The sequence below is a fragment of the Harmonia axyridis genome, chromosome 2 (genome assembly GCF_914767665.1).
Source record: "Harmonia axyridis chromosome 2, icHarAxyr1.1, whole genome shotgun sequence".
Classification (NCBI taxonomy): Eukaryota; Metazoa; Arthropoda; class Insecta; order Coleoptera; family Coccinellidae; genus Harmonia; species Harmonia axyridis.
In genome coordinates this window covers 10000001-10014600 of record NC_059502.1, presented here as the reverse complement: position 1 = coordinate 10014600, position 14600 = coordinate 10000001, and the positions used below count along the sequence as shown (strand labels likewise).

Here is a 14600-nt window from a genome sequence, read left to right as displayed (position 1 = left end):
ATAGGCATACATCTTTGCTTCCGCCGTTTTTTTTTCCGGAATTCGAGGTTTTATTGTAAAAAATTGATTATACATTTAGATTCAAAGTATTGTTCATCGCTGGCCAATATTTTCTCCCATATTTCGAGCAGCGTACGAAAAACTGGTCATTTTTTAAAGCGAATCACGAATCGATCCAATTTTCACTTCTTCGTAAGACCAGAATAGCTGATCAGCCAGGCCGTGTGCCATTGATTGAAACAATTGATAGTCGGAGAGAGCAACGTCTGCAGAATAAGCCGGGTGTGGTAGGACCCATTTCAAAGTTTCCAACTATGTTTTGACCACTTTCGCAACATGGGGTCGAGCATTGTCATGCAGTGAAATCATCATATTGTATGTCGTTTTATTGCGGGACTTTGTCTTTAAATGCTCGGCTTAAACGCATCAATTGCGTTCGATAACGATCGCCTGCGATTGTTTCAGTCGGTTTTAACGACTCATAATGCACTACTCCGATATGGCCCAACCAAAAACTGAGCACGACTTTCGAACCATCAATATTCGGTTTGACCGTCGACCTGGAAGTATGGCCGGGATATCCCCATGATGTTCTGCTCTTGGGATTATCGGAATGAACCCATTCTTCGTCTTCAGTCACAATGCGATGCAGAAATCCCTTCCGTCTTTGTCTTGCAAGCAGCTGTTCTCAAGCAAACAAACGCCGTTCAAGATCTCTCGGCTCCAACTAGTACAGCGCCCAATTTCCTAGTTTCTGAATCATTCCCATGACTTTCAGACGTTCTGAAAAGGCTTGTTGAGTCACTCTCAATGATCCTGTCAATTCTTGTTGCGTTTGATACGAGTCTTGATCAAGAAATGCCTTCAATTCTGCATCTTGGAAAACCTTCTCTCTTCCATCGCCATGATGGTCTTCGACGTCAAAATCACCGTTCTTGAAGCGTTGAAACCACTCTCGGCACGTTCTTTCGCTAATAGCGGCCTCACCATAGGTATTTGAGATCTTTCGATGAGCCTCAGCTGCATGTTTCTTTATATTAAAACAGAAAATTAAAACCTCCCGCAAATCACGAGAATTTGACTCTTAAGCTGACATGTTGAATCGAGAATAACTTCATAATGCAGATAAAAATGGACTGATATTTCTATGGCGTAATGTTTACAAATACCTAAGCTTATTGTATGACATCTACGATCTATTCATTTCGACTACCACTTACCGCTACAGCCATCTATTGCAAACCGGCGGACGCAAAGTTGTACATCTAATAAGTGAAATGTTATAGATACAGAACTAACTTTGATCATTCGATGTTTAACTCGTAAACTGAAATTCCTGGTCTGGAAATATATTTCTTTATCGACTTTTTTCTTGGATTGCTCGAGATACTCCGAGCTCAGGCCGGAAAAGCACAAACATCTATTTCTCATTCTCCCCAATCAGTTAATTTCCAATTTAGAGCAGCAATTGTTGAAAGTCAAGCGTATTTGCTTTCGGCTTTCGTTCAACCTTAATGAACTGACTTTCGATTCCAACTGTTTTATCCATTTCAGTTCCGGTGCTCATTGAAAATTCCTGTCACATCATTCGGAAGGAGCTGATGTAAGGGTCCAACCTTCCATGAACTGGTATAAATATCCCCTGATTACGAGTACGAGTGACGATTCCGTAGTAGACAGTTTGATTTAGAATAGTCCATCCAATCTTGTTGTATTCAAAGATTATCTACGAACGAGAGGAGATACAGATCGAATTGAAAAAAAAAACATTGCTAAATGCAGACACAGCTTTATTGTTTCCTCTGTCTCGAGAAATATTAGAGCATTAAAGAAAATGGGGGGGGACTTCCCATTTCAATGTTTCCAAGTATGTCTTGACCACTTTCGCAACATTGTCATGATGTAAAATCACTTTATCATGTCTGTCGTTGTATTGCGGCCGTTTGTCTTTCAATGCTCGGCTCAAACGCATTAATTGCGTTCGATAATGATCATCTGTGATTGTTTCAGTTGGTTTTAACAACTCATAATACACTACGCAGAGCTGGACCCAACAAATAGTGAGCATGATTTTGGAACCGTGAATATTCGATTTGGTCGTCGATGTGGAAGCATGGCCAGGATATCCCCATGATTTTCTGCTCTTAGGATTATCGTAATGAACTTAGTTTTCGTTTCCAGTTTCAATGCGATGAAGAAACCCCTTCAATCTTTGCTTTGCAAGCAACTCTTCACAAGCAAACAAATGCCGTTCAACATCTCTCAGCTTCAACTCGTACGGCACCAATTTCCTTGTTTCTGAATCATTCCTATGACTTTCAGGCGTTTTGAAATAGCTTGTTGCGTCACTCCCAATGACCCTGCCAATTCTTGTTGCGTTTGACACGAGTCTTGATCGAGTAATGCTTCCAATTCTGCATCCTAGAAAACTTTCTCTCTTCCAACGTCAAAATTACCGTTCTTGAAGCGTTGAAACCAATCTCGGCACGTGCTTCCACTAATAGCGGCCTCACCCTTAGGTATTTGAGAGCATTCGATGAGCCCCAACCGCAGATTTCTTCATATTAAAGCAGAAATTCAAAACCTCCCGCAAATGACGGTATTTGTCTCGTAAGCTGACATGTTTAATCGAGAATAACTTTATGATGCAGACACAAATCGGCTAATATTTCGATGGCGTTATGTTTACAAATACCTGAGTTTTTTGTATGACTATTTATTTTGACTTCCACTTACTGCTACAGCAATCAAAGTTGTACACTTAAACTGCAATAAACATGCTTGAGATTATCATTTTTCTTCCAATTGTTCCAATGCTGACAAGATTTGGTGAAAACATGTTTAAGTTCGAAAAGCAATAAATGTTCACTACGATAAAACTAAATTAAATTGAATGTTCAATAACTACATATTTCTGAAGATGCTAACATCGTTGTCGAAACGTTCGTTGAACGTTTGAAAAGATTCGATGTGGTTTCGAATGCGTTCACTACAATTTCATTATAACTCCCCAAATTCTAACAGCCAGATCAAACCGAATCCCTAGCAACCCTCTCGATTTCCTATAATCGAATATGCAGCCGGTGTTGACACACTAATTCCATCCAGCGCGCCCCAGAAACCCGGAGGAAAGTGCAGACTATGCACTCATTTCCTTCGCGGACACCCCGCGCATAGAGATGAAGGTGAAAATCCGCAACACCGAAGTGCATCGAAGTGCACTCCGCCCGTAAAATCGATGGTTCGAATCTGAAATGCAAATTAATAGCTAAAATCGCTCATCGTTAACGGAAAGCTGCCATTTCGCATTTCCATAATGGCTCGTCTGAAAAGTGCTCGCATATCGGGTTTGTAATTCGATAAGAGATGGGCTCGCCGATTCGAAGGTTTCGTGTTTCGTTTCATGACCGTGAATTTTAAGGGTCGGAGAGAGAGTCGATGTCGAGCAGGGTGTTTCTCGCTACGAAACGGGGCTAATCTCGGAATAACTAAATAACGGCATGTTCGGCGATCTGGACCGGAAAATCGGTTGAATACGGGGTGGTCTAACAAAACTCTACATTTGTAGATTAGAGTTGTTACTATTTCAATGTCCGATATATAGTTTTTGAGCACTCATCCCTTGAAAATCGGTTGTATACGGGGTGGTCTAACAAAACTCTACATTGGTAGATTAGAGTTGTTACTATTTCAATGTCCGATAGATAGTTTTTGAGCACTCATCCCTTGAAAATCGGTTGTATACGGATTGGTCTAACAAAACTCTACATTTGTAGATTACAGTTGTTACTATTTCAATGTCCGATAGATAGTTTTTGAGCACTCATCCCTTGAAAATCGGTTGTATACGGGGTGGTCTAACAAAACTCTACATTTGTTGATTAGAGTTGTTACTTTTTCAATGTCCGATAGATAGTTTTTGAGCACTCATCCCTTGAAAATCGGTTGTATACGGGGTGGTCTAACAAAACTCTACATTGGTAGATTAGAGTTGTTACTATTTTAATGTCCGATAGATAGTTTTTGACCATTCGTCCCTTGAAAATCGTTTCTATACGGGGTGGTCTAACAAAACTCTGCATTGGTAGATCAGAGTTGTTACTATTTTAATGTCCGATAGATGGTTTTTGAGCACTCGTCCCTTGAAAATCGGTTGTATACGGGGTCGTCTAACAAAACTCTACATTGGTAGATTAGAGTTGATACTATTTTAAAGTCCGATAGATAGTTTTTGACCATTCGTCCCTTGAAAATCGCTTCTATACGGGGTGGTCTAACAAAACTCTACATTGGTTGAAGTTGTTACAATTTTAATGTGCGATAGATAGTTTTTGAGCGCTCGTTCCCTGATTATAAGCAAATAATCTTGTATCTGGACCGGAAAATCCGTTGTTTATAGGGACAGTTGTCCCCCGAATAACGGCATGTTCTGGTACCTGGACAGAAATCGGTTTATACGGGGTGGTCTAACAAAACTCCATGTTGGTTGATTAAAGTTTTTACAATTTTAGTGTCCGATAGTTTTTGAGCGCTCGTTCCCTGAACATAAAGAAACAATTCGGTATCTGGACCGAAAAAACGGTTGTATACGGGTGGCCTAACAAAACACGATTTTGGTTTATTGAAGTTGCTACTGTTTTAGTGTGCGAGAGTTAATTTTGAGCACTTGGCCCCCAAACATAACCGAATAACGGCATGTTCTGGTACCTGGAGAGAAAAATCGGTTTTTTACTGGGTGGTCCAACAAAACTCGATGTTGGTTGAAATTGTTACAATTTTAGTGTCCGATAGATAGTTTTTGGGCGCTCGTTCCCTGAACATAAATAAACAATCTGGTATCTGGACCGTACATCTGTTGTATACGGGGTGGTCTAACAAAACTTGAGATTGGTTGAAATTGTTCTAATTTTAGTCTCCGATAGATAGTTTTTGAGCGCTCGTTCCCTGAACATAAGAAAACGACGAGTATGTTCGACTTCTGGACCGAAAAATCACCTGTCTAACAAAACTCGATAATTGTTGATTAAAGTTGTTTTTTTTTCGAAATTCGAGGATTTATTGTTGAAACTGGTTTTAAAGTTTTTTAGATTTACAATTTTAAATTGTACAATTTTATACTTTACAATTGTAAAGTTTAGCGTATTCTTCAACTGAATCAATTCGACTATACTGAACGAGCATGCAACAGCTCCAAACCTCACGTGTGTTATATAATTGAAATATTGTACCACAAACACAAAAAAAAAAGTATTTCTCGCAATATTCGCTGCGGTTTTTCAGAGAATAGTTCTGCAATACTCGGGATTGTATCGATCCCTAACTGGCAGGCCGTGCAGCATTATTGGCTCATGAAACATATTGAACGGTTGACATTTCGTCCGTAGAAAATTGAATGGTGCATTTTAAAATTTTTCCCCGCGGTATATACCGTCGGGACAATTGTCGAAATGTTACGGGCCCATTCCAACTTTTGACTGATGTTATTAGCACAGGAAAATGTGGTCCCCGGGGATCGAACATTCATTGGAATGGATATTATGTCCTTCGTATCGGGGGGAGAAAAATTGGAATTTATTCGTTAACGTTGCATGTTCCTGGCATCCCTGGCCGTATATCATTTGACGGCTCAGTTTTCCGGAGGAATTATTGATTTCAATTTACGGCATCGAAGATGGACCATCGGAAAAATTGTTTCATGGCGAAAAAACGGACATGTGAATGTCATAAATTCAAAGGTGGAATGGTATACGTATTTTATGTTTTCTATGTTTCTGAGAAATTAGATTAGTGTTGGTATTACTGAGAAATTGGCAATTTATCAGGAGGAAATTCCTACAGGATAATTCATAGTTCAGGCTTGGTAGAGTTCAGTTTATTTATGGAATTACAGGAGACATACAAAGTGAAAGAGAGATTTGATAATAATCGGCTCTTTTGATCTCTATTGGCTTCGTGGATCTTCAGTTTGATAGCCCTACTACATGTGAAGGTTGTCTCAAATTCTATGCTCACTGAAAGCATCTCGAGTACTATAATACTTAGAGAAAAATTCATCAAGGACCCCCGATCTCTTATCTCATATAAATCTTGAGTCATTCTCGACTTACAGCCTGTTTCAGACGAATGAATCTTTCAAATATTTCGATATAAAGGGTGTTTTTTTTAGAGCTATAGAACTTTAAATTGCAATAAAACAACGATGGATTATTCGATTGACATGAATTCTTTTATCCGCAAGATAATCTTGTGGCATTACATTTTAAATATGATTTTTGGCATATGACCGCCACGGCTGGCTCAAATGTAGTCCAATCTGGACGTCCAATTTTTGATGACTTTTTCCAACATTTGTGGCCGTATATCGGCAATAACACGGCGAATGTTGTCTTCCAAATGGTCAAGGGTTTGTGGCTTATCCGCATAGACCAATGACGTAACATAGCCCCACAGAAAGTAGTCTAGCGGTGTTAAAGCAAAGATCTTGGAGGCCAATTCACAGGTCCAAAACGTGAAATTAGGCGGTCACCAAATCTGTCTTTCAATAAATCGATTGTGGCACGAGCTGTGTGACATGTTGCGTCGTCTTGTTGGAACCACAGCTCCTGGACATCATGGTTGTTCAATTCAGGAATGAAAAAGTTAGTAATCATGACTCTATACCGATCACCATTGACTGTAACGTTCTGGCCATCATCGTTTTTGAAGAAGTATGGACCAATGATTCCACCAGCCCATAAAGCGCACCAAACAGTCAGTTTTTCTGGATGTAACGGTGTTTCGACATACACTTGAGGATTAGCTCCACTCTAAATGTGGCAGTTTTGTTTGTTGACGTAGCCATTCAATCAGAAGTTGTTCATCGCTAATGGACGTAGTGCGCGATACGTATTCCGCACAGAACCATTATTTTCGGAATAAAATTGCACTATTTGTTAAAGTTGTTCAGGCGTGAGTCTATTCATGATGAATTGCCAAACCAAACTGAGAATAAATCATTTATCAGCTGTTAAATCGGTCGCCATCTTGAACAGTAATGCCAACTTAAAGTTATATACCTCGAAAAAAACACCCGTTATCTTGGTTTCTGTTCGAAATATTCGAAAAATTCTGTCGAATTTTGTTGGACCACCCCGTATACAACCGATTTTCAGGTACAGATACCCGAACATGCCGTTTGTTTAGTACTACTAATGTCTTCTTTATTTTTTTGTGAAAACATGTGAAACATGCAATCCCAATTGGATTTTTCAACAGAACTTTTTAACGAAACAACAAAATTTCCCAATTTGAAAATATCTGTTCAAAATAACGATTCGTTACCAAAAAGTTAACTCTGGTCTTGTGTCCATAAAAGCAATAGTTTCCCAATAAAGCAATCAAATACAACAAAGTTCATGAACGTATCTTCTGTAAATGTAAACGTAATTCATTCTTTACATAATTTTCATCAATTAATTCATTATCACATCCAAACTAAAATATGAGACTGTTATTGTGAGAGCTTTTCCATAAAAAATTCAACCTATAATTAAATTAACATCCGGTATATAACTCCAGCTTCCAGAGTTGGCAAATTTATGAACCCTCTTAGAGCTAACATATTGCAAACGTGCATGGTCAGATGTTCAGCGGGTACATTCCTTGACAAAATATTTGGTCAAAACGGTTCTGTTTGTACATCAAATAAATGGGGATAATTGAATTATTATTTACTCGTCTGAACAATATCTCCGAGGATACAATGAAACAGTCTGGTTTCTTTCAGTGTGGAAGGGTACCTTTGACCCTTAATATCAACTTCCCCATTGTGTTGTTTGAACAATTCATTAGTTAATAAGTTAGATTGTTTACTCATCTAATAAAACCCTGAAATTATTCATCAACCTCTCCTGGCATATTGAAGGAGTCTTGTGAAAACGAGTGCAATCCAAAAAAAAAAATTTTCAAATTTTACACAATAATTTTTCAATAAAAAGTGACAAAAAAAGTATTCAATCATTTCGCCTTGAATCTGCAGTTGCTAAAATAATATCCTAACTTGCTCACTAACAGACCAATTGAAAAGTCCCCGGTCTACCATAGTAAAACAAATTTTTTGGTAAAATTCGATTTTATTATGCAACGAAGTTGCCTTCGAGGGCGATACAGTGATTATAGCGATCTTCCAACTTTTCGATACCATTTTTGTAGTACGATTTGTCTTTCGCTTCAAAATAGGCCTCAGTTTCGGCGATTACTTCTTCATTGGCGCTAAATTTCTTTCCATCGAGCATTTTTTTGAGGTCTGAGAACAGGAAAAAGTCGCTGGGGGCCAGATCTGGCGAATACGATGGATGCAGAAGCAATTCGAAGCCGAATTCATGCAATTTTGCCATTGTTTTCATTGATTTGTGACACGGCGCATTGTCTTGATTAAACAACACCTCTTTCTCTTCAGATGGGGCCGTTTTTTAACGATTTCATCCTTTAAACGATCTAATAACGGTATATAATAATCGCTGTTGATGATCTGGCCCATTTGGAGGTAATCAATATTATACCTTGCGCATCTCAGAATACTGATACCACAACCTTGCCAGCTGACTGTTGTGTTTTTCCTCGCTTTGGATTCGATTCATCGTGTGCAGTCCACTCAGCTGACTGTCAATTAGACTCCGGAGTGAAATGATGGAGCCATGTTTCATCCATTGACACATATCAACGCAAACATTCAGGTTCATTGCACTTAAACAGCTTCAAACACTGCTCAGAATCATTAACACGTTGTTAATGATTGTGTTAATCGATTGTGACCTCGCGTAGCACCCATTTTGCACACAGTTGTCTCATGTACAAATATTCGTGAATGATATGATGTTCACGTTCAGATGATATCTTCACGATGTCTGCTATCTCGATCAACTTCACTTTACGGTCACACAAAATTATTTTGTGAACTTTTTTGATTTTTTCGTCGGTGACTGCCTCCTTTGGGCATTCACTGCCTTCGCCGTCTTTGGTACTCATTTCAGCACGTTTAAACTTAGCACACCAATCAATGATGGTTGATTCTCCTGGTGCACACCCCGGAAACTCTTCATCAAGCCAAGATTTTGCTTCAACTGTATTTTATCAGCACACGAAATTCTTTTTTTCAAATAACAAAAGTAGCTACACTCACAGCGCAATATCTCACAAACTAATGGTCAGACTGTTGTCAAATTTTGATACTTATCGTTTGAAGTTGGTACTAGCTAAAAATCATGGATTTAATACTAGCACCGCCATCTGTGCCTCAGTTCGGGGGCTCTTCAATTGGCCTGATAATATGAGGATTTGGGTTGAGCCAGGAGTGCCAACATAGGAAGTTCAATAAACAAAAAGTAAACCAATTTACAAATTGGTAGATAATTTCGAATGCTGCGAATTAATTCAGAATGCATTTCAAAAAAATACTGAAAGTATTCATCCAATTCTACCAACCAACGGAAGCGGGATTCTCCCTTGTGGCACCCCTCCCCACCGCAATTAAATCTTTCATCTCAACGTGTCCGAACGAACGTAAAATATCCTTCATTTCGGCAACAAACAAGAGTGAAACAAACCCTTGTTTACCTTCGACCTCCGTCAAATATTTTTTCATCATTCAGACCACGTGCTGCATGGCGCGCTTGCCAAAGTCGCCACACCGCAATCCAGCTGTTCTTCTCCCCCAAGTCCTCTTGGCGCTCTGTCGCGGTCGACTCCTAGTTCGCCCACGGCTGCGGATGAATAATAAATGCATGTTGATGTACCGAAACGAAGTAGAGCACTCGAAAATTTGGAGAAAGGGGGCCTGAATGGGTCTCAATCAATCCAATTATGAGCGTAATACTATGTACACTACCCTACTTCTTAGGGAATATAATGGGTCTTCGAAGAATTCGGAACCGGGGTAATTTTGATGGGTGTTTTTTTTAAGAGCAGCAGAACTTTGTGTCTGCATCATGAAGTTATTCTCGATTAAACATGTCAGCTTACGAGCCAAATTCTCTTCTTTAGCGGGAGGTTTTAATTTTCTGCTTCAAGAACGGTAAATTTGACGTCGAAGAGAGAAAGTATTCGAAAATGCAGAATTGGAGGCATTTCTTGATCAAGACTCGTGTCAAACGCAACAAGAATTGGCAGGATCATTGGGAGTGAGGCAACACACCATTTCGGAACTCCTGAAAATCATGGGAATGATTCAGAAACAAGAAAATTGGGTAGAAAATCATGGGGATGTCCCGGCCACGCTTCCACGTCGACGGCCAAACCGAATATTCACGGATCCAAAGTTATGTTCAGTATTTGATGGGACTACCTCGGCATACTGTATTATGAGTTGTTGAAATCGAATGAAACAATCACAGGCAATCGTTATCGAACGCAATTAATGCGTTTGAGCTGAGCATTAAATGACAAACGCTCACAATACAACGAGTACATGATAAAGTGATTTTACATGGCAATGCTCGACCCCATGTTGTGAAAGTGATCAAAACATACTTGGAAATGTTGAAATGGAAAGTCCTACCCCACCCGCCGTATTCTCCAGACGTTGCTCCCTTGGACAAAAACCCCAGCAGCTTATTTCACATTGTTTGTTGAATATCTTAACCAGAAGTTACAAGCATTAATCCAAGAGTGTGAAAATTCTCCCAAATAACATAATAAGATACAACATTCGAATCTAATCAACGAAATGAAGAGCTACAAAATAAAATCAAAGAATTAGAAAGAAAAATCATCACCGAAGATAATTCTCTATCCTAGAAAACATATGTGGCTGATTTCAAATAGGCGAACTTGTTGATTCACTGTCCGGTTTTCAACATTATAACCATGTCGAATCAATTTTGAGTCAATCAAATTAGTAGGTGTTTCATGGAAAAAATGATAAAATTATAAAGATTACATATGAATCATGAATGAGTGTTACTAATAGTAATAGCATAATACACGATTGCTAACAAAAAATTTTTAATTCCGAAAAAAGTGCCTCCTCGAGCGGAACTCGAACCCGTGACCCTCCGAATCACCAGTTCAGTGCTCTCACCAACTGAGCTACCGAGAAAGTTGAAAGTTCCAATCGCATATCGAGGAGTCTCGCTCGAGGTGGTACTTTTTCCGAAAAAAAAAATGTTCTTTAGCCATCATATATTATGCTATTATAATTAATTTCAGACAATAACCAATTTTTCTAAGTTACTAATGGTGTAACCTTTTCACAGACACGAATTCTTAAGAGAGACGAGCTGGTTGGCAGGACTGAGAGATCCAAACTTGGCAAGAGTTGTAGGCTTCTGCAGTCAAGAAGAACCCATGTGTGCCCTCATAGAACACTCTGAACCAGGGGAACTACCGAAATTCCTAGGACAACGAACAGGAAATGAAGATGGTGTTCCAGCAATAAGGTGAGTTAATCATTATATTACTTGTACCTATATTTTATTTTTTTTATTGCAAATCAGTTCATCAAAGGTCAGATATTTCATCCCCTATAGACGAAAACCGACGCAAAAATATTAAGCACGATTGTCAAAAATTGAGTTGAAGTTTTATCACTGAAAATAACAGAAATGGAATGCTCATGGATTTCTCCAAAGTGCGTTAACAGAAACGAGTCGATCGTTATAATTATTACATCAGTACTGGAATAACCGATATTGGAAAGCTCCATCTAACGAACATATTGTTCGACAATACTCGCTCTGACTCGATTAATTACTATATGTTAATGATATCTACTCAAAATAGATGAAGCAATACCGCGAAAATAGATTGATAAGTGAATTACAATATGTTTCCGCAGTAAATGGAACTGAGAGAGTAATTGAATTGATACGTGAGGGATCGATTTTGTGCTTAGTTGGCATAAAAAAACAATCACCCCCTTTCGAATAAAATTCATTTCGTATTGTATAGATGAATAAATGAAGGACTCCTATCTTTGGAAAAAAAATTGAAAATACTTTCAAAATAAGTATTCCTTGAAAATCAGAAATTAATGTTATTTCGAATGTTTGATTGATTCGGTCTTCACTTGATGGAAATTCATTTTAAATAAATAATAATACACTGCTGATTTCCACAAAATTTTGTGGAAATCAGCAGTGTATTATTATTTATTTATTTCGAATGGTTTTCGGGACGTTATATTGTCATTATTATTGTATCGAAACAAATATTCAAATATAAAATGTTAATCGATATGTTCGTGATGATCCCGACCACTCCCTTTGGAAGCGTGAAAGTGCTTTGAATGAAACGGGTGTTCTTTTTCGAGGTACACAACTTTAAGTTGGCATTACTGTTCAAGATGGCGACCGATTAAACAGCTGTCGAGTGATTTATTCTCAGTTTGGTTTGGCAATTCATCATGAATAGACTCACGCCTGAACAACGCTTGCAAATAGTGCAATTTTATTTCGAAAATAATGGTTCTGTGCGGAATACGTATCGCGCACTACGTCCATTTTATTTTGTTTAGCGATGAAGCGCACTTCTGGTTGAATGACTACGTCAACAAACAAAGCTGCCGCATTTGGAGTGAAGCTAATCCTCAAGTGTATGTCGAAACACCGTTACATCCAGAAAAACTGACTGTTTGGTGCGCTTTATGGGCTGGTGGAATCATTGGTCCGTACTTCTTCAAAAACGATGATGGCCAGAACGTTACAGTCAATGGTGATCGGTAAAGAGCCATGATTACTAACTTTTTCTTTCCTGAATTGAACAACCATGATGTCCAGGAGCTGTGGTTCCAACAAGACGGCGCAACATGTCACATAGCTCGTGCCACAATCGATTTATTGAAAGACATGTTTGGTGACCACCTAATTTCACGTTTTGGACCTGTGAATTGGACTCCAAGATCTTGTGATTTAACACCGCTAGACTACTTTCTGTGGGGCTATGTAAAGTCATTGGTCTATGCGGATAAGCCAAAAACCCTTGACCATTTGGAAGACAACATTCGCCGTGTTATTGCCGATATACGGCCACAAATGTTGGAAAAAGTCATCGAAAATTGGACTTCATCCGAGCCAGCCGTGGCTCATCATATTCAAAATGTAATGCGACAAGATCATTTTGCGGATAATTAAAATTCATGTCAATCGAATAATCCATCGTTGTTTTATTGCAATTTAAAGTTCTATAGCTCTAAAAAAACACCCTTTATAAAGATTATTGTTACACCATATTTCGCACTTCAAGAAGCAACTTTTATATTGGTAAACAAATTACCAAGATTACCCAAAAAATTCTTTCACGTTTTATCAAAAATATCAGTCAAATTCCTCAATTTTTTGCCTCGTGTTTTGAATCCTTCTCTATAAACTTTCTTCTAGAACACCATATTAGGACACACTACCTTCTCTTTCCCTGTTGCTCAAAAACCCAATTACTTCTCATCAAAATCCAGATAACGCCTGATGCAAAATTCTCCCCCGCAAAACACCTGTATCCATTCCATCTGCGCAGTGAGAGAAGCATGTATATCCTCTCAACCCACGACCCCATAGCTTTCAAACATACCTTAATTTTCGTCACACCCGAATTAGCACAAAGTACGAGTAATAATTTGATGGCAGCGCCATCTACCTAACACCCCATGCTAACGAATTCTATATTCAGTTTGGCTAATGCAGCTTGGTCTCTGAGAAGCTGAAATTAGTTTACATTGCCGTCTGTCCTTCGGCAAACAGAATTAAACCCCTCCCCACCCCCCCTTCGTTTCGTCTGGTCCTCTACGATCCGGGATTATCGTAATGGACGACAAAGTCTAAACGGTTTATATTATTTATAATTTCAAACGGTATCAACGTTCAACACTCTTTGTCCCTTTGAATGCATTATTTGACTTGTTTTCTCTTCGTGATGTGATCCACTTCGTTCGCGTTACGTTTTGTTCGGAGGACTCTTATAGGATTATGATTACTCTGTAGAACTGTGTCTTTTCTTTTGTTACGTATGATTTCTAACCCAACATGAACTTTTTAAATAAATGAGTGTGGTTATTTCATTTTAAGATTATTGAATAAAAGATAGAAAAAGGTAGACCAATTTGGAGAAAGCCAACGTTTCGTCTATTCATATTCAGACATTATCAAGAATACAAAAAAAAAAAGTAACAAACATGTATAAATGAAAGGTAACAAAGTCGAAGTTCAAAATATTTACTTACGAAGTTTATGTAAGTAGTCGAATAAAGATGATTTGCTCTGGTGCAATACTGGAAATTAAAAGCTACACCTTGTTGAATGAATGAAAACTAAGAAAGACATGCATATACAAACCATAAATATTATGACCTAGGACAAAATCAAATTATTGCTCATTCAACAGTTTGTTCTGTGAATGTAATTAAATACATAGGCATTCAACTTTGCTTCCGCCGTTGTTTTCCAAAATTCGAGACTTTATTGTAAAAAACTGGTTATACATTAATGATTCAATGTATTGTCCATCGCTGTCCACTACTTCCTCCCATCTTCCGGCAGCGTTGAATGCCGTGTTGAAAAAACTGGTAATCTTTTGAAGCGATCCTCTAATCGATCTTATTTTTTCTTCTTCATAAGACTGGAGGTGCTGTACAG

General features: G+C 38.5%; 1 protein-coding gene across 1 annotated transcript in view; it reads left to right on the top strand.

Moving 5' to 3' along the window:
* LOC123674115 (discoidin domain-containing receptor tyrosine kinase B-like) overlaps positions 1-14600 on the top strand; it is a 408546-nt gene that overhangs the window by 379826 nt on the left and 14120 nt on the right. Inside the window, exon 13 of the mRNA XM_045608987.1 lies at positions 11232-11414. Within this exon, the coding sequence (XP_045464943.1) occupies positions 11232-11414 (183 nt within the window). The remainder of the gene's footprint in view (positions 1-11231; positions 11415-14600) is intronic.